This window comes from Suricata suricatta, chromosome 17 (genome assembly GCF_006229205.1).
Source record: "Suricata suricatta isolate VVHF042 chromosome 17, meerkat_22Aug2017_6uvM2_HiC, whole genome shotgun sequence".
NCBI classification, from domain to species: Eukaryota; Metazoa; Chordata; class Mammalia; order Carnivora; family Herpestidae; genus Suricata; species Suricata suricatta.
Window position 1 is genome coordinate 25,073,198 of NC_043716.1, and position 27,414 is coordinate 25,100,611.

Below are 27,414 nucleotides of genomic sequence, written 5' to 3' on the forward strand. Positions count from 1 at the left end.
AGCTTACATACCATGTTTCTTAATATGTCATTAATATACTACAGCAGAATATGCAATATTAGATAAATTTGAGCCAATGTAATCACAATTAGTCACATTAATTATTATTCAGACATGGCAATCTGGGTCTCAATAATTTATTTCTCTAGAAATACCTGGAGACATCTAGAATTAAAGACAAGCCAAACAAATGAACTAGGAAGGTCACCCACAAAAGTTGTTGCTCAATAAAAAGCCAAAAAATGGTAAACTTAAAGCAGTATAATGAATATAATGATGTTCAATTTCAAATGAACTACAGGAAAAGCAAAAAATAAAAATGTAGGTCAATAGAAGTACTCACGAACTTTTTAAAAAATATCCTACAGTAGTTTCATCACACTTTCCATTTGCTACAGTTCTGAACTGAGAAACTAGAAACCTCCCAGAAGACAAAGGTCATTTATTTCACTAGAGCCATCAAGTTAGGTATTAAGAAGAGATGTAGGGAAGATATTGATTGAAATTAAGACTTTCAGGGGGAACTGAGTGGCTCAGTTGGTTAAGCACCTGACTTCAGCTCAGGTCATAATCTCATGGTTCATGAGTTCGAGCCTCATGTCAAGCTCCGTGCTAACAAGTCAGAGCCTGGAGCCTGTTTTGGATTCTGTGTCTCCCTCTCTTTCTGCCCCTCCCCCTCACATTCTGTCTATCTCACTCTCTCAAAAATAAATATTTTAAAAAATAATTTAAAAAAACAAATTAAGACTATTTGTACAGTAGAAAAGAGTACAAAGAAATAATTGTTTATAATAGAAAAATATTTTTTAAAAGATTTCGAACATATATACTGGAATTAAAAAAAAAAATCTTTAGGGGCGCCTGGGTGGCTCAGTCGGTTAACCATCCAACTTCAGCTCAGGTCATGATCTCGTGGTTCGTGGATTCGAGCCCCACGTTGGGCTCTGTGCTGAGAGCTAGCTCAGAGCCTGGAGCCTGTCTTCAGATTCTGTGTCTCCCTCTCTCTCTGACCCTCCCCTGCTCATGCTGTCTCTCTCTCTCTCTCTCTCTCTCTCTCAAAAATAAATTAAAACATTAAAAAAAAAGAAGACAAATACCTTTAAAAACATAAATTTTTAAAAATAAAGATAAATAAAGATTTCTAACCTATCTTAAAAACTATCCAAAACTTACTAGCCATATCACCCACCACCACCGGCATTTTCTTTGGAAACAGAATTTAGAGCTTTGGGGTCTCAATATATAAATCTAAACTGTTTTTTAGGAAAAAAAATTTTTTTTAATTTAAATGTTTATTCTTAAGAGCAACAGAGTGTAAGCAGGGGAGGGGCAGAGAGAGGGGGAGACACAGAATTCAAAACAGGCTCCAGGCTCTGAGCTGTCAGCACAGAGCGCAAAGCGGGGCTCGAACTCACGAACCATGAGATCATGACTTGAGCCAAAGTCATACACTTAACTGAATGAGCCACCCAGGAACCCCAGAAAAAAATTTTTTTAAGTTTTTTTTTTGAGAGAGAGAGAGAGTGTGTGTGTGTATGTGTGTGTGTGTGTACATGCACACAGAAGTGGGGGAGGACCAGAGAGAGGGATAGAGAGAATCTGGGGCAGGCTCCACACTGTCAGTGCAGAGCCTTACACAGGGCTGAGTCTCAGGACCGGGAAATCATGACCCGAGCCAAAATCAAGCATCGAATGCTTAACCAACTAAGCCACCTACGCACCCCAAAACTAAACTTTATTATAAATAAACTGACTTTGAAATTCTAACAGTAAATAACTTTTGCCTCTGAAACTCTGGGCTTAATATATAAGACATCTCACTATGAAGATCCAGTTGAATTATTTTTATAGTTAGACCCCTGACGTGCACAAATTTAAAATTCAGAGTTTCAATTAACCATAATTACCCAAAGGTCCATGAACTAAGTAATCTTATCATTTTGCTGACATGCAAAGTTGAATAGCATCAATTAGTGTATAGGACCAATTCAGTCGAACGAGTAAGGCTAGCCAATGATCCTACAACCAATTCAGTTTTGACATTCCCTATTGACTGGTATATCAGATAATTTATGCTCATTCAGTGTCTAAAGGAATCATATACATTTTCCATTTATGCTTTATAATATTTTATGAGGGAAATTATATCCTCTAAAGGTATTATCAAATTTGGTAATTTGTACAAGTCTTGAGCAATGTACCCTTCTAAATATCAAAAAGGCATTATATGGAATCCATACAGAAAAAAAATTCTACAATAGAAAATTCAGAATAGGTATACTGAGAGAAAATAGAGAAAGAAAGCTTTTAAGGCAAGCATTTAACATCCTTTTAAGCTTTTGGGGGGGCCTGGGTGGCTCAGTTGGTTAAGCATCTGACTCTTGACTTTGGCTCAGGTCATAGTCTCAAGCTGCACCTCAGGCTCTGGGCTGAAAGCACAGAGCCTGCTTGGGATTCTCTCTCCCTCTCTCTCTGGCCCCCCAGATAAACAAATATACTAAAATAGATATAGATATATATCCTTTTAAGCCTTTCAAAGGAAAACATGAAACAAATAGAAATATGTGTAGAAGAGCATACAACCTGCCTGGCTTCTTGCCTGTGTTTCTACTTTCTATGTGTAGACATCAAATCATGCATATTTTGAGGTGTGATTAAAATAAATGCTGCTTGGGGTTCCTGGGTGGCTCTGTGTGTTGAGCATCTGACTCTTTATTTCAGCTCAGGTCATGATCCCAGAGGTCATGGGATCCAGCCCAGTGTTGGGCTCCACACTAAGTGTGGAACCTGCTTAAGATTCTCTCTCTCTCTCTCTCTCTCTCTCTCTCTCTCTCTCACTGTCTTTCACTTTCTCTCTCTCTCCCCCACCCCACACACATCCCTTTTCCCCTTTTCCCTACTCACTCTGTCTTACTCTAAGAAAAAAATTTATATGCACCTTGTTCATAATTGCCAACAGTTCGCTAAGCACAAGACGCAATCGACGAGGTGAATCACTGTGTTCAAACTCTAACGTCAGTCCATGCTGAAGCTGTGATACCAGGATGCTCTCTCCACTGCCTCCTCCAAGTTTATGCCTAATAAAGCACAAGCACATACAACAATTATGAGAACACTGGCATAAAAATAGCATAAAATTATCTTTTGTTGAAATAATCTACAAAAGAATGTCTGAATTCTTTTCATACATTTCACGAATGTAATACTTCTGAAATACTATTTAGTTTGCCTATTTCAGGGATTCACAACCTATATTAAGACCCCAGCGAATAGTTTACACCCACTTACATGAACAGTGGCCGGAAACTGGATTCACAATGAGCAGGGAAGGACCAAACAACTGCCCAGAATTTGGGGAAATCAGTGTAAACTTAAAAAACCTCCTGGGTGATTCCAGTGAATACTTGTACTTTTAGGGAAACTTACCCTACCTACTTCCCACTGAGAGCAATTGGCCTAATCAGTTTAGCATGAATACAAAAGTGTGTGTAGCCAACCTCCTCTATACAATGTTTTAGAATGTGGAATTCTAGAATTTTAACTATAAATAGAAAAGAACTAAGTAAATGCTCTACAAAGATTAGATTCTTAGTCTTTTCTGGGGGAATGCATCCAATAAGAAGTCTTAAGATCTCCACAAAATATTTGATCCCCTCTTTTTTTGGAAATCTGAGTAAATCCCAATCCACACATTATATAACACAACATTACCTAAGCTGCTGTTCTTTGCTGGCATCCTGTTCTAAGGCATGAAAGTCCACTGACAACAACGCAACAATGGAGTTGACAGCTTCCACTCCAGAGAGAAGACGAAGGATGAGTTTTTTATCCTGAGCCCAGCTCTGGCTCTGGTCAGCAGGAGCACAAAGTGCCATTCGCACCAAGCAGGGCAGGAGAAGTCTCAATTCTGGATCACTTAAAGATGCCAACCGAACAACATCCACTTTCTGCATGGCCTCAAAAGCAAAAGGGCTGACAAACTGGAGGCTTGTACACTCAGCCATTATCACTGTTGATCCTAATGGTAAAAAAACAAACAAAACTAGGCGTATAACTCCTACATGTATGAATGCCCCTCTTTTTAAAAACCCTGAGAAGTGTGGTCTGTCTTTAATAGGCCTTTATGTTGACTGTTTCTGGCACAAGTGAAAGCTCCCTGTTTCTACTCCCACCTGGAAAATGAAAAAGAAAACAGAATACATTAATATCTCCTCAAGCCCTCGGGATCTTCTGTTCTAATACTTAGTTTGTCAAGAAGAAACAGGAGGCCCAGAGAGATTAAGTAACAGACATACAGTGATTACTACTAGTAGCAAAATCCAAAACTGAACCCTCATCTACTACATCTCAGTCCAAGACTTTCTCCACTGCATCAATCATCTGAGCACCACAATGCAAATAAAAGTAAATGAGTGGTATAGTTAAGAATGTGTTCCTGTCCATAGCTCTCTAGTTTCTTATGCCTACCCAACAAATGTAAAAAAAACTGTTACTCTTCTCTTTCCCACCCTCCACAAATCAATAAAAGCATTGCTAAAATCTCCTCACTAGACAGAAGCAATGCCAGACTCAACGTTCTGGAGGCCGTAACACTACGCTAATACTCCTGGGTTCCTTGGAGAAAAAATTGCTGTGGAGGTGCAATTAGCTATGGGAGAAAGATGAGTTCCACTTGAGAACTTCTCGGTCTTCACTAATCAGAAGCCAAAAAAAAAAAAAAAAAAAAAAGAAAGAAAGAAGAAAAAGAAAAGAAAGGAAAGGAGAAAGGAAGGAAGAAGAAAAGAAAATGAAATAGAAAAAGAAAAAAAGGCAGGGAAAGAAAGAAGAAAAAGAAAAAGAAAAAAGGCAGGGAGCAGGTGGCCAAAGCCATCCCCTCCAAACCAACAGACTAGCAAATCATGGGTTAACAGAGTCGGGAGCAGAAACGCTACTTTGTTTTTAAGAAAGAGGAGCTGGCCTTTTAACACAGGGGTGGCCTGAGGGAGCAGTGGCGCCAAGCAAGACCTGTGTGTGCTCACGGGTCTCGACCTCAGCGTAACGAGAGCAAACCCGTCCCCCGGCAGAGAAATGTAAGGCCAGTGACCGACGTGGACCGGGAAAAGAGCTGAGGCCTGAGAAACGGAAGTTTCGTACCTCAAGATTTACCCTCCAACCTCCCGGGACTCAACACCGATTCCGCGCCCTAGAGGCGGGACACGGTAGAAATCGAGAGCGTGGTCCAGAGTTCGGCCTAAGCGAAAATCCGCATTCGCCAACCCCAGCTGTGTCCTGAATCGACCCAGGCACCAAAAACCCAGACGCCCGGACCAATGGGGTCGGCTGTGCGATAGGGCTGGACGGGGACACTGCACAAAGGCAGACACCGCACTGAAGGGAGGGGAAAGGGGAGGACTGTTTCAACCTGCACCCAGCACCTTCATTCATCCCCACCGTCTGGCTCCCGTCGGCCACCGTACTGGACTGAGAGGAAGGCTGTGTGCGAAGGAAACCCAGAGCCGTCCGCGCTGAGGCACCGGTGCGCGTGCGCGGTCCCACCTCTTCCTCTTCGCCCAGCCTAGCTTCATCTCCGAAGAATTAAAGCGCTGTTTTTGGTTTCTTCTTCCAAAATCTATCGCTTTTATCCTCCAGGATTAAATCCTTAGGCTCCTCTGAGCTGCAGTTTCATCAGCACAGGATTTCTGTGGCATTTGAGTGACGTAACGTATATAAAAGAAACGTTAAAATTGTTTCTACTTTCCTTTGACCGGAACACTAATGACTGTACCCCTCTTTTCATCCTTGCTCATGTCCCCCACTATCACCTAAATTCTGGAATTCTAGGATTTTTAGGCGAATTTAAAAATTAATCTTTTCCTGATCTTTCGCTCTTGACCTCATACCCTCACAGTCACAAGTTAAACATCATAGTTTCTGGGTTCTATGCCTTCGGGTCCAGGGTTAGGGGATGGGCAAAATGGATGAAGGGGAGTGGGAGGTACAGGCTTGTAGTTAGCTGAATGAGTAACTAATTCCCTTACAACATAGAGATTATAGTCAATGGTATTGTAATAGATGGTAGCTACACTTATGGTAAGCCTGAAGTATAACATAGAGTTGTCCAATCACTGTATTGTACACTTGAAACCATGGTACCATTGTATGCCAAGTATACTTCAATTTGAACAAAAACTCAAGGTCCATAGACCTTTAGAAAGTGATGAATGGGGTTTCAGGAATTCCCTGGAATCTGCAAAATTGTGAGTGCTTGACACTTCTGGAAAGAGAGTCCAAGACTTTCAGCAACCTTTCAAAAGGAGTCTAAGCACCCAGAAGAGGTTAAAAACTACTAGTCTCTATTTTCATACTATTTCTAGTTCCTGATTTCAGCAATGGGCATTTGGCACTTTCTCTTTACTAGATACTGTGCTACAAGCTGGAAGCAAAACTATTTTACAGAGAGAAATAGAGCTTCATACTATATAGATTCCAAGGCTTTCACAGAGTGATAATCTAATAAAGTCTGCTTTCAACATTAAAAATCAACAAAGGAAGAAAAGAATTAATGTGTGTTTCAGTGTTTCTCAAACTTTTATCCACCTGACCTATAGTAATACATTTCACATTGTGACCCTGGACACACATGCTTATATATACCCACATTTAAATGGACAAAACTTTTATGAAATAATAACACATACTACATATTATATGGCCTATTTCACTTCTTTAAATTGCTGTTCACAGGGCACCTGGATGACTCAGTTGGTGGAGCATACAATTTTTGATCTTGGGGTTGTTAAGTTCGAGTCCCACATTGGGTGTAGAGATTACTTAAAAATAAAACCGTTAAATTTTTTAAATTTCTGGTCATTACACACTATTGTTGATTTCACAGTCTATTAGGTTACAACTTGTACAACATTGTCATGTTTAATCTGGTATTTACTGAACACTTGCTAGGCACTAGTATTTTATCTCTTATCTGATTTAATTATCTGAGGTAAGTAACAGTCTCTATATTTGTGGGGAAATTGAGACCTCAGTCCCAAACAATTTAATCTTGGATGGTCTTTTCACAGGAGTATGAAGAGAATTCCGACTGGCTTGAGGAATGAATAAAAAGAGAAAGGGGATGTGAACTAAGTGATTTTTAAGATCTCTTCCAACTCTAGGGGCGCCTGGGTGGCTCAGTTGTTTAAGTGTCTGACTTTGGCTCAGGTCATGATCTCTCAGTTCATGTGTTTGAGCCCCGCATCGAGCTCTGTGCTGACAGCTCAGAGCCTGAAGCCGGCTTTAGATTGTGCCTTCCTATCTTTAGAGTCTCCCTCTCTCTTTGTCCTTCCCCTTCTAGTGCGCTCTTGCTCATTCTCTCTCTTCTCTCTCTCAAAAAAAAAAAAAAAAGCATTAAAGGGGCACCTGGGTGGCTCAGTCGGTTAAGCCTCCGACTTTGGCTCAGGTCAGGTCTCAGGTTCATGGGTTCGAGCCCCGCGTCAGGCTCTGTGCTGACGGCTAGCTCAGAGCCTGGAGCCTGCTTCCGGTTCTGTGTCCTTCTCTCTGCCCCTTCCCCTCTCATGCTCTGTCTCCCTCTGTATCAAAAATAAATAAAACATTAAAAAAAAGCATTAAAAAAAATCTCTTCCAACTCTACTTATGATCCTGTAATCACTAATGAAGATCCCAGCTCAATCTAGGATAACAGCAGATCACACCCAGCTCAAATAAGATTGCTAGAGTGTAATGGTAATGGATGCTGACACTTACCTTCTTCCAAGTCTTCTCCTTGTCTTCCAATTCTTTTTTTTCCCTCTCACTTCTTATCTCAGTGAATATCACCACTACCCAGAATTGTTCAAGCCAAAAACCTGGAAGTTACCCTTGGCTCCAGTCTCTCCCACTCATACCCATTAAGTCAAAGTCTTTCAGATCTACATTGTTTACCAGTGAAATCATTTTGACAGTCATATAGCACTCTGTGAAAGAAGATTTACTGATGAACTTTTGAGTTTTAAATCTGCTCTTTCTGAGGTGGTTTCTCTAACTATACTAAAATCAATTTTTAACTTTGCAGCTCAGATGCTTAATTAGATTAAGAACTTACAGAAAGGTAAATAATGCTACACATTAGCCCTAACATTTAGTTGCCTATAAAACACAAAACCTTTGATTATTAAAGGAGCATATTATGTAATTATGCTGTACACTTTGCGTTTGAGAAAAAAAAAATGTTTGAGAAAATCCCCCTTTAAGACCAATGTGGCACTCAGCTCATTACCATTTTTACTCACAAGAAGATCAGTTTATTTTTTTTTAGGACTTTAGTTTTTAAACTAATCTCTACCCAACATGGGGCTCAAACTTACCACCCTGAGTTCAAGAGTCCCATGCTCTACCCACTGAGCCAGCGAGGTGTCCTACAAAAAGATATATTTCATCAACTCTATGGTGACTTTTTCACATTTTAACATCTCTCTAATGTTGCAGTGTCTTAAGATCAGTAATCTTTTTTATTTTTTAGTGGTACATATAATGATGTCTTCCAGTTACTGGTGTTTGGATTCAATGAAACATGTTGTATAGTTCCTATACCTTGAGTCAAAAAAGAACACTCCTTCCTAAGTGAAGTAAACATTCTCCTCTGACTGGCCTACTTTGATACCCTTTTCTACTTAACTATTTTTCAGTAAGACTAAGGGAAGAAAGGAGAAACAAAAGGAAAGAAAAAAGAATACTATGTTTCAGGTACACTAGGTGCTTTTATGTAGATTATTGCCAAGTAAATAAGTTTCAAGAAGTGAGAAGACCTAGGATTTAAAGGAAGACCGATATTCTTTGGAAATTGACTTAGAATTTTGGAAGTACCAGGATCTCAGGAGCCATCTAACTCAAGTTTTCTCAAGATGGAACTCCTTTTTGGACTCTTCTTTTACGCTGGCTATCTGTGAAGCAGACCATCTCTTTGTTAATTTTAAGGGTAAAATATTGAATGGAATTGGGTCTAGCCAAGATTCTATAGTACATTAGAGACATCTCTCCAGGTTGGTAAAGCTCCATCATTGAAGCCTTTTTTGATATGATTGTTCAATTCATTATGAATCGTCCCAACTATTGGAACACTTTCCTGCTTTGGGATAAAGTTCATTTTCCTTAAGACGGCACTCAAAAGACAAAAAGACAGAGTTTTTCATAGTCTGACTTCTTAGCTCTGGTTTGGATTCCTGCATTATCTATCCCACTCTGTTGGAATTGCTATTTCCCAAATCCTTCATGCTATTTATTCATGGGCCTCCTCTTCCACTGTTCCTTCGGTCTGAAATTCCTTTATTCTCTTTATGTAGTACCTCCTATGTATCCTTTAAGTCTCATTTCCAGTGTTCCCTTGAATCTTTCCCTGACAAACCACCTATCAAAGTATCCCTCTTCAATGTTCTCAAGGCTTCCTTTACCTGCTTTCATCATAGCACTTCACATATTGTACTACATTGTTAAAACTTGTCTCTCCTACCAGGAAGAAGTACGTGGAAGGCAGGAACTACAGTATGGTACTTAATACTGGCTTGTTGAATTAATGCTTTAAGTGTAACAATACCATGAAACTTTATTAAGTAACCTGAATATGCATTTCCATAGCATATTAATGCTATCAAAATAAAATGTAGGTTGATTTCAGCTATTCCTTCTTGTATATGCACTACATTGTTGTTATCACTCTAGAGGGCTTCTGGAACTAATTATATACACACATATGTTTCTCAGTAGATTGAGAACTAAACGTCAAAGGTTTGTACCTCATGACTAGTGTATAGTAAATAGTTTATTAAATAGTGCCTTAGTGGCACTATGCTGGTTTCTAATGAACTTGTTCATAAAGTGAAATAAGTTTTTTAGTAGTTTCTAGGACATAATTGGGGGCGGGGGGGAGACAGAATGGGTGGGGCAGAGGCAGAAAGAAAGGGAGAATCCCAAGCAGGCTCCTTGCTGTCAGCACGGAGCCCAATTGGGCTCACTAACTCACTAACCCTGAGATCATGACCTGAGCTGAAACCAATGGACACTTAAACCACTGAGCTACCCAGGCACCCCATCTTTTTAAAAATTTAAAAACTGAGCAAGTTGTACATTTTCACTCTTCAGGACCCTTTCTGTTTTCTACAGTATCTCTGAAATCATATCTACAAGTTCTTTTACCACTGAGGATATAATTCCTTTGGAACCGGCACCTTTAAATCCTTTAAATCAGTTAGGTATCTGATTTTATTTCATCATATGCATGTTATTTTACATTTTCGAGCTTAAAAACTCTTCAAGGTGGTTTCCTTTTAGTCAGGGTAGGTTAGGACAGAAAGGAAATAAAAATTAAGTGTTAGATTTCAGGTCATGATCTTATGGTTTGTGAGTTCAAGTCCTGCAGTGGACTCTCTGCTATCAGCATGGAGCCTGCTTCAGATCCTCTGATCCCTTCTATGGATGCCCCTCCCCCGTCACTCTCCCAAAAATAAACATTAAACATTTTTTAAATAAATACGTCCTGTTGTCATAAGCATTTTTCTCCTCTGGCAAGCCTTAATTCATTCTTGACTCTTCTAGAGATAACAGGTATTATTATTGCTGACATCTGTATTTTACAAATTTCTAAGTTTTTTTTTTAATAATCCTTTGAAGTTCACAAAGGTTACTATTGAGTTCATAAACAAATGAACATACTGAGACTCCAAGAAGTTCAATGTTTTGTCTGAAGTCACCAGCTAAAAGGTGGCAAACCCAAGAGCACGAGAATCCTAATCTAGTGAACTGTTTCTACTGTGAAAATAGCCTCAAGTAATTAGATTGTACAACTTCATTTGAATTTTTTCAGAACTCACACTTCAACTAAGTACTATACAGTTTGAGATATTTATCTCAAGAAGTCTATTCAAATATTTCAGTGCATTACTAAAGTGCTAGATGTTATGCTGGATTCTAGATGCATCAGTAAGCAAAACAGACCCAATTTCTGCCTTCATGAGGTCATTTGGTAGGATCAAATATTCATACAACCTGTGAAAAACACTATGAAGGCTCCAAGGTTATTATAAGGGGGGTACCTAGCTGGCTCAGTCAGTTAACTGGGACTTTTGATTTCAGTTCAGGTCATAACCTCATAGTCCCCAAGTTCAACCCCTACACCTGGCTCTGTACGTTCAGTGCTGAGCCTGTTTGGGATTCTCTCTATCCGCCCCTCCCCTACTCGTGCACTCTCTCTCTCAGGATAATAAATAAACTTTTAAAAAATATATTGCTAGGGGCTCTGGTCTGAGCAAGGATGTATGCGGAAAGGGTGGTGGGGGGAGGCCTAACGACAGAAACAACCATGGGGCTTTCCAAGAACTCAAAGGCTCTACGAGGCAAGGAGGAAAACATTGGAAAGAAATCCATTTTGATGCTTGTGGAGAAGGCAGGGGACAGACCATGTTAAGACTTTTGGTATTTAGAGCAAGCAGCAGACATAAAGGGTTTCAGACTATGAAGGAAAAAAATCAAGGTAATATAGACTGTGAGACAGAGAATAACTTAAGAAGGTAGAAGTTCAAAATCATACACCAGGGGTGCCTGGGTGGCTCAGTTGGTTAAGCGTCCGACTTCGGATCAGGTCAGATCTCATGTTCGTGGGTTTGAGCCCCGCGTCAGGCTCTGTGCTGCCAGCTAGCTCAGAGCCTGAAGCCTGCTTTCGGTTCTGTCTCCTTCTCTCTCTGCCCCTCCCCCTCTCATGTTCTGTCTCTCTGTAGCAAAAATAAATAAAAAAATAAATTAATTAAAAAATTTAAAAAAACCATACACCTATATGCCTCCTTTTAAAGCATTATCTTGAGATTTTTGCTGGCAAAAACTATTTCAAAATGGACACAATTTGGGAGTTTGTCCTTACTCAGTGTAAGTTTGGACAAAAATATTTTAAATGGTTGCTCATACAAAATATTTTTAATGGAGTGCTCATATCTGAACACTTTGTTTCAAAAACATGTGACCAAAAAAGTAGGACTGAGCTAAGCTTTAAATATCTGAAGGCAGCTTTGTACTAGAAAATGGACACCAAACTGATGAGCCTAAAAGGATATGTATGTACATATACAATTTTCCTGTATATTAATCACTAATATGGTTGAAACCTTTTTTAAAATAGAATACTTCAGATGTAGATATTAAAAGTACAATTAGGGGCGCCTGGGTGGCTCAGTCGGTTAAGCGGCCGGCTTCAGCACAGGTCATGATCTCATGGTTTGTGGGTTCAAGCCCCGTGTCAGGCTCTGTGCTGACAGCTCAGAGCCTGGAGCCTGCTTCAGATTCTGTGTCTCCCTCTCTCTCTGACCCTCCCCTGCTCACACTGTCTCTCAAAAATAAATAAAAGACATAATAAATAAATAAATTAAATAAATGAATAAAAGTATAATTTTTTGGTTACCCGTTTCTGCTTATGACAAAAAACAACTACTTTTTACATAAGTTTAAAATGGAAATATTTTTAACAGAATGAGACACCACAATGAAGGCTTCATGAATAATTTATTCCATTTGAAGTTTTGTTTTTTGTTTTTTTTTTTAAAAAGTATAAACCTTTTCATTTCCTCAATCACAATTTGTACAACTCAGTGTTATGGCATTCGGCAGCAATAGTGTTTGTTCCTTATTCTTTTTTTTGTCACATTAAAAAAAAAAAAAGCAATTGGACCATATTAAATGTCACTGCTAAACAACAACTTTAAAACGCCCCTTCATAAAGTGACCAAGCTATTTTGAGAGAGTTGATGCTGACATGTCCAGTAATGAATGACGTTACAATTCGTAGTTTAAACTCAGTAACTTAAGGTCCACAAATCCAGTTTGCTTTGAAAACTAAAACTATTTTAAAACTTTATGAATACATCAACCTGAGGAGTATTTTAGGTCCCAAATCCAGTTTTTTAATTAATACTCCACAAAAGAGAAAACATATATATGAAAATTTAAACCACAGTTCTGGGCCCATTGAAACACCAAGAAAAACCAAAAGGTTAAGATTCCCAGCTGACTGGAGTAGGGGAGGGGGAAAGGGACCCCCCCAAAAAAAAGTATGTCAAAAACATTTTTCTTTAATTTAGACAAACCAAAATCCTAAGAGGAAACCCAGACCAAAACATTACTCATGCAATATTAAATGTATTAATAGACTGGTATGCGATGCCATAGTGGATGAGTAGCAAATTATATGATGCAACAGCATTTAAAAACTTCCTTTTAATGTATTCAATTTGAACATTTTAAATAATGCAACATAGTATTTTGATATTACAGTATTAACATAGTGCTTGATTAAAGATCTGCAAATCTTTGTAGTAACACATTAAGTTAAAAAATTACCTCAGAAGGTAAATATGAAGACGAAAGGAGAATATTTTAATACAGTAATCTGTGCCATACTGACAATTGAGTACGAATACAGCTGAGGATAGTTGACTAAGTAGTAAGAGCTTAATTTTAGTGGTTTAAGAAAAGTTTAGAAAGATTTAAAAATTACAGCTACTTTAAAATTTAAGGATTACATATAAGTACACTTGGTGGCCTTCTGGCCAAACAATAGGGTGTACAGAAATTTATTCATACAGTGTTAATTCACAGTCCTGATAACTGAATGGCTTGCATAAGAAAGTATGGCTAGATGTTTCTCACTGGCTGGAAGCAGACATTATATAACTAATCTTTTTAAACGCCAAAATACTGTACTTCCACCCTGCTTTGTAATGGATAACTGCACAAAAAAACAGACATTAGCACTGTAACAAAGAAGTCAAGGTGTTGGTGATCAACTGGTATAAAGTATATATTATTTTGCTTACCATTTAAACAAACAAACAAAAAAAAACTACCCATACTTGTCTGTGACAGTACATTAGTAAGTCAGATCCATCATCCTGCATAAAAGGCTTAACTTTTTTTCTGAAAGTCTCTTGACCTTTTCTAATGGCTACTTAATAATTTTCTATTTAAGTGTGAACTTACATATGAAGGGAAGAAAAAAATCTTATCAGTAAGTCTTATATATTTGGGAACTACTTCCTGTTCCCAGATAAAAAGGAATTGTATACTGGGTTCCTTCCTTTATGGCTCCATATAAAAGAAACTGTCAGGGAATAATTTTTTAAAAATCTATCTTCAAACTGAGGTGTGTTTACTACAAGCTAGTAATATTAAACAACTGAGAATATAGCTTTTATTTTTAAAAGTCACTACTGAGCTAAATTTATTTAAAAAAGGATACTTTTTATAGAAATTCCAAATAAGCATCTTTTTTCCCTCAAATTTCAGACAAGTTTTTAAAGTTAGAACAAAACATGCCAACATAATCTGTAGTGTGCTAGCATAGTTTAAAAATGAATGCAGAGATGTGATCTTTAAATTTTAATTTCAAAAATGCTGACCCTTGTAATTGCATTATAATTTTGAAGAAGTGATTGAAAACCTTTGTCACCAGTTGTGTGTTCTTTATAGAAAAAGCAAGACTTGCTAATGTTTTAATATACACAATTTGAAGAAGTTATATTGTTCATAAGAAAGTGATATTTAAGCTAAGCATATAGTATTTACAAAACAAGTTTCAGTAAAAACAAAACAAAACACACCAAATTACAGTTTTGTAAATACAACTGATTTTGTCCTTGTGGAGAATTAGTGAACATACAAATTCGGAATTTTGCTAGACTGCTTCCAAGAAAGATAGGTAGACTTGGTGACTGTGAATTCAAGTCAGCAGCATAGGCAGGAAGCTAACTTGGACTCTCTTGTGAGCAGCACTGTAGAAACAACTTTTTAAAGGGGTAAATAAAGCCTGCATAAAAGCATTTATCTTGGCATGTGCAAACAAGAAGGGGAAAAGCTGTACTGAAGGAAGGGGTGAATTAAAGTCCCTAAAATTCAAGTCCCTTCTTTAGGGAGGTGAGATCCTCCTTGGCATATGCCCTGCCTTAATCTGAGCTGTGTTATAGAAAAGTACAGACTCTGGTGTTTGGGACTGCCATCTCCAAACCAAGAAAATTAAATAAATAAAAAAGGCAAAAGGAAACAGGTTAAGTTTAGAAAATGGTTCTTTAACTAGTGGAATAGAGTCTGAATACCAGAATTCACTGAGAATCTATTTACACCACAGTTTGATTGCACACACACACCCATACATACACATACTTTCACACACATTCCCAATCTTTAATTTAAAAAACAAAAAAAGTCAAACAATCAGAATGACTGTTCTTAAAATAATTTGTAAAATGCCTAGAGCTGGGCTAAATTTCAACCTTATAGCAGATCCTGAAGATAATTTTCATAATTAATATTCCCATGCCTAGATGTGCCACTGTCAAAACTGAAAAAAAAAAACATTTAAGCATGTAACATTAAACACCAAAATTAGTTTAAGCATTCAGTAGCAAATGTTTTTCTTGTAAAACTAAGTTTCTTTCACTGGAAATGGCCTGAAATATTAGTCATAGCCCTAAACCATAGTACAAAATATAACTGAAGAATTCTCATTTTATTCTAAGTTAAACCACCCAACAATATCACTTGTATATTGCCATCATGTTATTCTGTAAAGGTGTGATATATAAAATGCTGTAAGACCCGGTACCTTTTCAATTTATAAACACAGTGAACTTCATTACTGTACATGTACTCTGCAACTACAGCTTAGCTGTAAATCCTCCACACACAATGGTATGGACATTATTCCCCCTCTATCCCCATTAAACTGTACATTGAGACAATACAAATTTACTGTCCCACCCACCCCCTTACAAAAAAATAATACTCTAAAAGCAACCCTACTGCAACTTTTTAATTAAGACGATTACATATATTTTAGACCAATTGCTTTAAAGCAAGAAGGCAGTATAAACCTTCTAGGAAAATTTTTATAAAAGAGGTTAAGAAATATAAGACAATTTATACATTTAAAAACTTACAATAAATAAGAGATGCAGGCATTTTTGAATACTAGATACTATAATCCAATACAAGAACATCTTGATGTTCTGAAGCCATATGTTGAAATTCATTGTTCCTCATGTTTCCTCTCCATGCTTTTAATATTCATTTAACATGACTGGGTACTATGGCTCATTACTTTTCACAAATACTGTGACTGGAAAAAAAAAAGGTTAATTTTGCTACGAAAATGTTATAATACGTTTTGTATGATCAGTCATCATCCTAAAGAGTTCAGTATAGTCAATGAAAAATAGCAGGGTTATAGCCCCTCCCCCCAAGTCAAAACAATATTTGTTGAAGTAATAAGAATTAGACCCCATCAGAGATGACTTTCACTGAGAAGATAATTATAACTTAATCTTGCAGTGAAATATCTTTTTTCCTTCTTCTCTTCTTGCACAGTTCCATCCAATGAAGATCACAGCATATTCATGATAAAGTTATATAACTGATTCAGCACCACAAAATGAATTGGGAGACATGAGCGTCTGTCCTGGATTGCAGGGTCACAGGTTAGCCAGGAGAGTGCATTGTACTGTTCCAAAACAAACCTGAAAAGTAAATAAACTGTTTAAGTCCCATATGTACTTACACTGCAGATTTTGGAAGCAGATTCCAATTATGGTATCTAAGATTTAAAGCCACCTTAAAAAATCGTGGAAGCCTCACGCCAGTCAGAGTGGCTAAAATGAACAAATCAAGAGACTATAGATGCTGGCGAGGGTGTGGAGAAACGGGCACCCTCCTACACTGTTGGTGGGAATGTAAACTGGTGCAGCTGCTCTGGAAAACAGTGTGGAGGTTCCTCAAAAAACTATCCATAGAACTCCCCTATGACCCAACAATAGCACTGCTAGGATTTACCCAAGGGATACAGAAGTGCTGAGGCATAGGAGCACATGTACCCCAATGTTCATAGCAGCACTGTCAACAATAGCCAAAACATGGAAAAGCCTAAATGTCCATCACCTGATGAGTGGATCAAGAAGATGTGGTATATATACACAATGGAGTACTACATGGCAATGAGAAAGAATGAAATATGGCCATTGGTAGGAAAGTGGATGGACCTCGAGGGTATCATGCTAAGCGAAATAAGTCAGGTAGAGAAGGACAGAAACCATATATTTGCACTTATAGGTCTAACAGGAGAACAGGAGAAACCTAATGGAGGACCAGGGGGAGGGGAAGAGGGAAAGCGAGTTGGGGAGAGAGAGGGATGCAAAACTTGAGAGACTAGTGAATACTGAAAATGAACTGAGGGTTGAAGGGGAAGGGGGAGGGGGGAAAAGATGTGGAGGTGATGGAGGAGGGCACTTATGGGGAAGAGCACTGGGTGTTGTATGGAAACCAATTTGACAATAAACTATTTAAAAAAAAATGGTGGAAGGCATGGAATAGAAAGTCCTTGAGAAAATTAAAGAATAATTTTCCAAAGAAAGTATCCTCAAAAGTAGATTACACATGCTAGAAAGAAAAGCACTCATTCTGAATGATATAATTCATCTAGAAATCCAAGGGAACACAACTATAAATTATTGCCAAATATGAGAAAAATACATAAGGATCAACATCATACTCTTTCAAAGTTGCGATGGAGAACCTTTAATGGTAAAAAGAGCTATACCTGAGGACATCTGAAGTCTGATTTGAGTCAAGTGGGTGGGAGTGTTTACTGTGAAGCAGCTCGTCAGATTGCACTGAAGGCACGTGGAGGTGCAAAGAGGCCTAAAAAACAGGTAATCAGTCAACCAAATGAAAAAGTTCTGTAGGCTTTATCTTATTTTCCCAAGGTCTCGTCCTTGATGAAATACATTTAAGACCTATGTAATAAATGGGCACCACTATAAAGATGCTTGTTCTTTTTAAGTGCTTTATAACTTATATTCAATCTTAATTTTCCTCAGTTCTATTGTTTTTGAGACCACCTAATAATCCTTTTAAAAGTTTTTAAAAAGTTATTTAAAGTTATCTATTTCTGGGTGCCTGGGTGGCTCAATCAGCTAAGTGGCCAACTCTTGATTTCAGCTAAGGTCATGGTGTTCATGGGACCAAGCCCCAAGTCAGGCTCTGCACTGATGGTGTAGAGCCTGCTTGGGATTCTTTCTCTACCTCTTTGCTGCACCTCCCCTGATCACTTTCTCTCTCAAAATAAACAAACATTAAAAAAATAAAAAGTAAAAAAATAATAAAGTTATCTATTTTATTTTCTGCGTGTAACATGCCTAGATGTTTCAAGTAAATGTTTAAGGAAGCACTAAACTAATAAACCTCAACAGTCTGCCTACAGGTTACACAGAACTTAGACTATGTACATACCTAGGTCTAGCACTGAAAAAATTAATGGGAGTCAACATATGCATATACACTACATACAAAACTACAGATTTTAAACAAAACTACCTATGGTGGTATTGTAAGCACTCTAATACAGTACACAGAATGCCTTCCTTTGCCCATGCAATTTCATAATGGAGTCTTAGTAGCGACTGCCACACCCATTTTGGTAAGACAATGAAGAGTGGAAGAAAGGAATGTGGTGCTCTTCTTCACATTTCAATTAAAGAAAGTGAATCATTTATTAAGTCAATATACAAAGTGTTAAAAAACTATGAGAGATGGTGGTATTGACGGCAGAATATTAGCAGACCCCATTCTGTATAAGGTAGAAGCTACTATTTATATTTAGGTGATCTCTACACTGCAATATATGTATAAACTCTTGTGTTACACATTCAAGAATATAACCAAAGAAATGGATATTTTAACTGCCTATAAACTCTTGATTTATAAGTTATAACACATATCTATCATATGACAGATCACTACAGATTAAATGAATATAGTCAGTACCATTTATTTCTAAGATAAAAAGATTTTTTAATCATCTTGGGGAAAATCTATTATTTTTCCAAACAAAGAAAAACACATCAGGTGGTTTTATTGCCTATGGTACAGGAAATAAAATGGAATGTATGAAAACAAAAGGTGAACAAAATTATGGTAAATTATGCCTTACCTGGTAATTCAGACCAGAAGTCCTAATCTTGTTACACTGTATCTGAGGGTGAATGCCCACTTTACACTATCCTCTCTGCAAATAAATATTGAGTAGAAAAGAATCTGGATAGTCCCTTGGACTTTTTGTAAAGTGGTGTTTCCTAAAAAAATGTTCCGTGAAACACTAAGGTCATGAACTATTAACTGGTGTTACACAATTGCTTTCTTGTGTATTAAAGTAAGTCTGGGAAATATTAGGTATACAATGTTACTTGCGGCTATTTTTCAGAAACTTCAATGTGCACACATGTATTATAACAACAAAAGGGGTCAGAAAGCATGTGCAACATTTCCCAAAGGACCAAAAAACCTTTCGTTTTATAGAAACACCAAGGACTACTATTTTGCAGAAACACACTTGGGAATATGTTCATCTAATGCGATCTGTATAGACCACTGCACACATATTGGAAAGAGAAGAAAAGTCGTATGATAAAACTTTATTACCTTGGCTGACAGTCCCTAAATATATCATTTCATTAATAGTCAATTCAGATCAACAGCTGTTGTATTCTTTATGTGCTACAGAAGTTCATTGCTTAATCTCAAATGTCACTGACTCAATGATATGTTGGCCAAGAGTATCAAGATTTAATAGCAATCAGCTTAAAAGATAGCAAGCCTACTGGTTCAAGTACCCACTAAAGCATAGTATCCAACTTTTACCCTACCAGTAAAAATCAATTGGCAAGAAGTTAGTACCACTTCTGGAATAAAATTGTCAACTTCTGGTGGGTATATAGAAGAATAAATGAATCACATCTGAATTTCCTATTTTGGAATAGTAGTAAGCAGCAGCAACAAACTTTGGCTGGATAGGGCTTTCAAATCTCATTTTACCATTTTATGATGTATCTCAACCTTGTTATGCCACTTGCTAATGAACTTGTTTTAATAAGCCATTATGGATCTTGAAACTACTTGAAAACCACTTAATAGTTCTAACGCAGCAATTTACACAAAGCTAGAAAAAAAAATTTTAAGGATGTAGTAAATGGATCTAAATATCAAATATTCTTTAAAATTTTTGAATCCTTTAATCCCTCAAATATTGAGGCATAATAGAAGTACAGTTTGACATAATTCAAAGAATAACTGTATAATCATGAAAGGATCCAGATTGTAACCCTAGTCTATTACCAATTTATGACTTTGGACAAATGAGTTTTTTGAACATAAATATGCTCACCTAGAAAATGAAAAGGTTATTAGATTTAAAGTAATATAAGGTTTCACCCAGCTCTAAACTTCTGTATGTGCAGCTGAAAATAATAAGCCCAAGGGTCCCAGAAATAGGACTTAAGATTAACTAAAAGTTCAAACTTAATATCAATTTATAAAGTAAAGCTGTTTCATAATTAGATAACTTCTTTGTGATCTTATCATATATTGCAATGCATTTAAGACTTTAGACACTTCTGGGTTTCTTAAGAATTAAGTAGTCAATTAGCATTTTTTAGGAACTAGCATAAAAATGGAAATACCTTAAGAAAAAGGGGACACTGATATTGTGCTTGAGGACATGCTGACCAGAACCAGTCAGGTAACGGACCCGCTTTGGCAGTTGATACAAAGTAACCAAGGGCCAATGGTTGCTGAAGAATATTAGTTACTTCATCATGAGATTCAGTTGAAAGTAGCCGATCAGTACCCTGACCCTTTAAGAGAGAAAAATTAAAAGTGTGTTAGTCCATTTGGGTACTTAGGCATTAGATATACAGAATGGCAATCAGTCTCATTATCTTACGATGTCAATTTAGAAAAATACTGAAGGATACTGAAAAAAATTGTTAACGTACTTCGTAAGAAGATTATAACTAGTAACAGTACTAAAAGAATGAGGTTTATTTCAAGAGTTGTATAATGAAATTCACATGCCAACTATTTAACAGGTTTGTACTATTATGCGGTGTCCATGTTCAGTTTGCATGTGTGTAAGCCTTTCCAGCCAAGTGAAAAAATACAAAATGTTCAATGAAATTCCTTATTTCCTAACACTCCCTAATTCCTGACCACCACACTATCTATAAAATGCAGTTATTTGTACTTTGTAAAGCATTATAGCAACGTCAAGGGACAAACCAAGTGATGCTCATATCCTTTAGATTAGTCCATGTATGTTTCAGTATTTACATTAAGGAAATTGATAAAAAGAAAAACGATACGCAGGGAAATGTTCATTGCAACATTACCCATAACAGACAAAACAAGGGGGACACCTGGGTGGTCCAAATCAGTTAAGTATCTGGCTCTTGATTTCAAGCCAGGTCATGATCTCATTGTTCACAGAACTGAGCCCCATGTTGGGTTCTGTGCTAACTGTGCGAAGCCTGCTTGGATTCTCTTCTCCCTCACGCTCTGCCCCTCCCCAGCTTGCTCACATGCACGTACTTGTTCTCTCTCAAAATAAACTTCAAAAAAAAAATTTCATTACAAAAACTTAAATGTCCAACATTTAAATTAAAACTTAAATGTCCAATATTGGGAATGACATAACAAATTATGGGAAAACAATGTTAAAATGGAAGCTGTAATATAAATACATGTGAAAGGAATATTTTTCAATACTCTCATTGCTTTTTCAAGATTTTTTTTATTTTTAATTAATCTCTACACCTGATGTGGAGCTCAAATTTAAATCCCCAAGATCAAAAGTTGCATCACTGAGCCAGTCAGGTGCCCCAATAATCTTACTTCTTTCCAGGTTTAAAAAAAAAAAAAAAAAAAAAGGAAAGGGAAGGATACACGGTAAGGGCAACGATCCTTCCTTATTTTAAAAAGTCAAGCTCTAGAGGCGCCTGGGTGGCTCAGTCAGTTAAGCGTCTGACTTCAGCTCAGGTCATAAACTCGCGTTTCACTGGTTTGAGCCCCATGTCTGGCTCTGTCCTGAAAGCTCAGACCCTGGAGCCTACTCAGATTCTGTGTCTCTCTCTCTCTCTCTCCCCAGCTCATGTTCTGTCTCTGTTTCTCTCTCAATAATGAATAAATATTTTAAAAAATTTTAAAGTCAGGCTCTAAAGAAAAAAGAAATAGTATGCATATGTTTAGAATCTGCCTATTATAATCAAATAACCACTATATATAATTTCACTCAAATAAAGATGTTACTCAAATGAAGCCCAATTAGTTTTGCGTTCAAATAGAAAGACAAGATAGCTGTTTCTAAACACTAAACACTAAAAATCAGAATGGAGGTAAGAAGAAAGGTGGTCAGTGTTTTTTTTCTATTCTTATGAGAAAATTAGTATTTCTGTTATGTTCCTCCTCATATGAATGGCAGCTTAGAGCATATACTATAATCCTCAAATAATCTGGTCTAACTACACCTGATTAGAAACTATGATGAAGTGGAAGGACTAAAACCAAGTAGACTAAAGCCAAGAAAACCTGATATGCAGGGATATATCAGGGACACCAAAGCCTTAGAGACTCTCTTTATAATGAATAATTCAACATTATCAATAATAATCAAACTATGGGAAGAGCCCAAATATCAATCGACTGATGAAGAAAATGTGGTGTATATATATAATATACATATATATTTTACATATATACACAATGGAATATTAGTCATCAAAAACAGTGAAATCCTGCCATTTACAATGATGTGGACAAAGCTAGAGTGTACTATGCTAAGCAAAATAAGTCAGTCAGAAGAAGAAATATACCATATGATTTCACTCATATGTGGAATTTAAGAAATAAAACAGATGTTGGGGTGCCTGGGTGGTTCAGTTGGTTAAGTGTCCAACTTCAGCTCAGGTCATGATCTCACAGTTCGTGGGTTCATCGAGCTCTGTACTGGTAACTCAGAGCCTGGAGCCTGCTTAGGATTCTGTTTTCCCTCTCTCTCAGCCCCTCCCCTGCTCACACTCTCGTCTCTACCAAAAATAAACATTAAATAAAAAAATGACAAAACAGATGAACCTATGGGGGGGGAGGAGAGAAGGGAAACAAACCATAATAAGACTCTTATCAACAGAGCACAAACTGAGGGCAGATGGGAGGGAGATGAGCTGGATGATGATGGGTACACTCATTAGGATGAGCACTATGTGTTGTATGTAAGTGATGAACCACTGAATTCTACTCCTGAAACCAATATTGCACTGTATGTTAACTAGAATTAAATAAATAAAAATTTGAAGAAGAAAAATGCAATTCAAGTATTAACATCTGTAAGACAAATGTGCATGCATGTACTATAATTCTCACTTCTTGCTAACTTCCAAGGAAAAAATAGTGCTCTATTTCATGTATCAATCTGTTACTGAGATAATGAATGACACTTAGATTAAGCTTTTAGAGCAGAGTTACCTTGCCAGCATCACCTCCATGGGGGTAATGAGATCCTGGAGAATGTACAGGAGACCCCGTTGGAGATGCAGGAAGAATATTAATGATATCAGGGTCAAGATCATCTCCTGTGTCTAACAAATCAAAGATACCCATTCCATCCGCTCCATCTATACAGGAGAAAGAAAAATAAATATCCCATTTTTCACATCCCATGGTCACTTACAGAAGAAGGTTAAAATAAATTAATGAACTTTAATCAAAATGGGTTAATTTAATTAGCATCTACTGAATGCCTACCATGTCATAGGTATTGTTCCAGGAGCCATATAAACAACTATACATTATAAACAGGCATGTGGTAGTCTGAATAACTACCTCTCCAAAGATGTCCACATCCTAATCCCAGGAATGTGTGAATATGTTACCATAAAGAACTCTGCAGATGTGATCAAGCTAAGGATCTTGAGATGGGGAGATTATTCTGGATTTTCCAGGTGGGTCCAATGTAATCACAAGAGTCCTAATAAGAGGGAGGCAGTAGGGTTAGAGTCAGTGAAGGAGATATGATGATGCTACGCTGCTGCTGCTGAAGATGGAAGATGGGGCCATGAGCAAGAGGTGCAGGCGGCCTCTCCAGATGTCAGAAAAAGCAAAGAAACATTCTCTCTTAGAGCCTCCAGACAGAATCAACCCTGCAGACACCCTGACTTTAGCCCAGTTATGACTGATTTCAGACTTTGGACCTCCAGAACTGTAAGAAAATAAATGTGTGTTGTTCAAAGCTACTAGGCACATGTTAATTTGTTACAACAGCAATAGTAAACTAATACAAAACAAACAGCATGCTTGAAATGAAAATGTATTTAAAATGGGATTATGCATAACTAATACTCTAATTCTTTATTAACTAAAATATTCAAGTTACTGTGTAACACATTAGAAGAGAATAAATACTCCCTACTTGTAACTTTAGAAATGTGCTGTTTTCTAAGGTAACTTAGAGCAACAATGGAATATCATTTATTTTCTCTTCTACTAAAATGTAACTTACTAAGTTCATCTACAAAAGTTATATCCCTACTATGGCAGTTTACATAAATTACTATATTATTTTGGCAAATCAGTTTATAAAGGAATATAAAATGTGCCACAACGTCTATGGTCTATGTACAGGTAAAGAGCACAGGCAAAACATTTTATGATCAATATTGCCTTTTATTTATTTATTTTTCAATACTGCCTTTTAAAATAAGTAAATATTTGTGAGGTAATTCACAGCACTAGTTCCAGTATCAATAAGGTAGAAGAATGGTTGTATTAGTTTCTTATGGCCACTTTAACCAATTACCACAAACCTATTTTTTCAAATGTTTTATTTATTTTTGAAGGAGCACAAGTAGGGGAGGCACAGAGAGGGGGACAAAGGATTTGAACTGGCCTCTGTGCTCACAGCTGCAAACTGGGGCTTGAACTCACAAAGTTCATGATTATGACCTGAGCCAAAGCTGGATGCCCAACTGAGCAAGCCGTCCAGGTGCCCCACCACAAATTTAATGACTTAAAATAAAAACACATCTTAATTCTCTACAGTTCTGGGGGCCAGAAATTCAAAATCAGTTTTACTGGGCTGAAATCAAAGTATTGGTTATTAGGCCAAAATCAAGGTACCAGGAGGTCTATGCTCTTTCTGAAGGCTCCAGGGAAATCCGTTTTCTGGCCTTCTCTAGCATATAGAATATACGCCTTGTAGTCCTTGGTTGTGGCCCCTTCCTTCACCTTCAAGGTCAGCAGCATAGCATCATTTCTCTCTGACTCTGCTTCACTGTTTCCATCCCATGGCTGCCTTCTCTTTTGTGTATAATCAAACTTTCCTCTGCCTCCTTCTCGTAAAGATACACATGACTGCATTTAGGGCCCACCTACATAACCCAGGATAACTTCTCCATCTCCAGATCTTTAACCTAATCACACAAGCAAAGTCTTTTACAGTCATATAAAGTAACATTCACAAGTTTCATAAACATTTATGAGACATGGACAGGTTTGGGGAGGAACTCTTCAGCTGAAGCAGCCACAATCATCAAGACTTACTTTAGATTTGCAAACCTTTTAATCACCTACCATTGTTGGGATTAAAAGCTAAGTCCAAATTTTCAGTGGTATAAGTAGCTGAAGCTACTTGCACAGAAGCAGAAGTAGGGAACACAAGTATATGAGTACATGATGTATCCTGTGGGGTATTTAGCTGAGATGTCTGCATGTTTAGAGTAGTGCTTCTTCCAAATACAGAACCAGTTGACACAGAATCTGAAAAGAGAATTTTTTTCTTTCAATAATAGAAGAATCAACTTTACTTAGTATCAATGATACTTAGAAACACACGTGCATGAAGAATTAAATTGGATATAAACTAAAGATAGCTAACCTGGCATAATAACAAAAGAGCCTTGGGGTTCCATTGCTACCAAGCAAGCACTGAGAATGCTGGGAGAGTCTGCAGCAGATATACCACACATTCTACACATGTCCTTGAGCCTTTTACTTAGAGACTGCAAGTTTCGACGACTCAGCAAACTGCTCCAATCTGTGGATATCAATAGTGAAAATATAATATCCAAAGTAACAACACTGTTAACACCCTGTAGAACCAAAGTTAAAACGTAATGGTTTTTAAATTAGTGCATTCCTCAAATAGGAATTTGCTGATATTACTCAACATCATACATTTTAATGTATGTCAACATCAATTCATCTACTGAACAGGGGATGAGCTGCAATAATAGGCAAAAAGGAAAAAATGGAAGACAACAAAAAAGGATAGTAGTAATAACACTGCCATTAAAGTAAAAATAAAGTAAAATGTCCTTTTAAAATTGGAGTTAGGCCATTTGTGAACTAGACATATGTGATTCCTCTTTGAAAACAAAACAATTAGTTTTTATAACTTCTGCATTTTATTCAGCACATTATCTAGGTGTAGTCTGAACAGTGTATTAATCAAAAGCACAATTTTACCTTTCAATTCTCCATGACCAATCCTTCCTAAGCGGCCAATTACAACTCTCCATGGTAATGAACTCATTTGTACAAGTCCTAAGCACCACTCCCAAAGTTTCTGTAGACCAAACCTTCTAGCAGATCCTTTTTTCCGACGAGCCCTATTGTACACAATACAAGAGACAATTAAATATTTCTAAAATTAATATGACATTTTAAAAGAGCTCAATTTTGTGAAAAACTGGTCCCTTAATTTTAATACTTAACACTTTTTACAGAAGTGCTAAGCAAGAATATACATAAAAATCATAGGTTTGGCATGCTAGATTGTTTTTATAATACACATTAAAATATTTAACTTAAAATAAAAAACTGCCCATGAACCATCAAAATTCACCAGAAACACTGCTCTACACCATAGATGGACAAACTTTTTCCTTTAAAGTGCCAATATATTAAGCTTTGCAGGGCAGGCCATCAAGATTCTGTTGCAACAAGAACTCTGCTGCGGCAGCATGAAAGCAGCCCCAGATAATACCTAAGCAAACAGGTGTGACCAGATTTGGCCCAAAGGCTGTGGTGTGCTAACCCTTGCTCCATACTTAAGTTGAAGAATATCAAACAAAACACTACAATTCTCAGACCAAACAACGCTGCCGGGTTTTCTGTATATGTGTCCTTTATTAGGCAAGTACATAATATAAGCACCCTCGGGCTGAGCAACAATAGCTATGATTGACTGAGTATTTAATACATAGCAAGGATTATGCAAGTCAATTTAACTGTAATACCTCATTTCAGTCTAACAATCCTATGAGACAGATAAAATTATTCTCCCAATTTTACAGAGAAGCTGAAGCTCGCTGGCTAAAGCAAGTTTCTCAAGATCACATAGTAAGTGGCAGAGTTGAGATTTGAAGCCAGGTCTCCAAAACTCTAGAGTTGGATCTTTTAACCATTATCTTACTTCCCCTTTCAGGGAAATGGCAATATTATCTTTGTATTGGAAAGGGGGTATTATTCTTTCTCTACTCTTTCTCATCCTTCACAGATAAGCATACTATTTCCAAAGCTCACTAACTTAGC

At 37.2% G+C, this 27,414-nt stretch overlaps 2 protein-coding genes across 2 annotated transcripts in view; both read right to left on the reverse strand.

The window, feature by feature from the left end:
* Positions 1-5,459, reverse strand: part of INTS2 (integrator complex subunit 2) — a 57,153-nt gene extending 51,694 nt beyond the window's left edge. Inside the window, exons 1-3 of the mRNA XM_029926999.1 lie at positions 5,402-5,459; positions 3,712-4,018; positions 2,939-3,077 (exon numbers count right to left, since the gene is read on the reverse strand). Of these exons, the coding sequence (XP_029782859.1) occupies positions 2,939-3,077; positions 3,712-4,018; positions 5,402-5,420 (465 nt within the window). The 5' untranslated portion in view covers positions 5,421-5,459. The remainder of the gene's footprint in view (positions 1-2,938; positions 3,078-3,711; positions 4,019-5,401) is intronic.
* A 7,038-nt stretch (positions 5,460-12,497) lies between these two features.
* The window catches only part of MED13 (mediator complex subunit 13), a 112,316-nt gene continuing 97,399 nt past the window's right edge, over positions 12,498-27,414 (reverse strand). The window contains exons 24-30 of the mRNA XM_029926723.1: positions 26,347-26,489; positions 25,757-25,915; positions 25,453-25,638; positions 23,350-23,498; positions 20,514-20,687; positions 17,597-17,697; positions 12,498-16,520 (exon numbers count right to left, since the gene is read on the reverse strand). Of these exons, the coding sequence (XP_029782583.1) occupies positions 16,388-16,520; positions 17,597-17,697; positions 20,514-20,687; positions 23,350-23,498; positions 25,453-25,638; positions 25,757-25,915; positions 26,347-26,489 (1,045 nt within the window). The 3' untranslated portion in view covers positions 12,498-16,387. The remainder of the gene's footprint in view (positions 16,521-17,596; positions 17,698-20,513; positions 20,688-23,349; positions 23,499-25,452; positions 25,639-25,756; positions 25,916-26,346; positions 26,490-27,414) is intronic.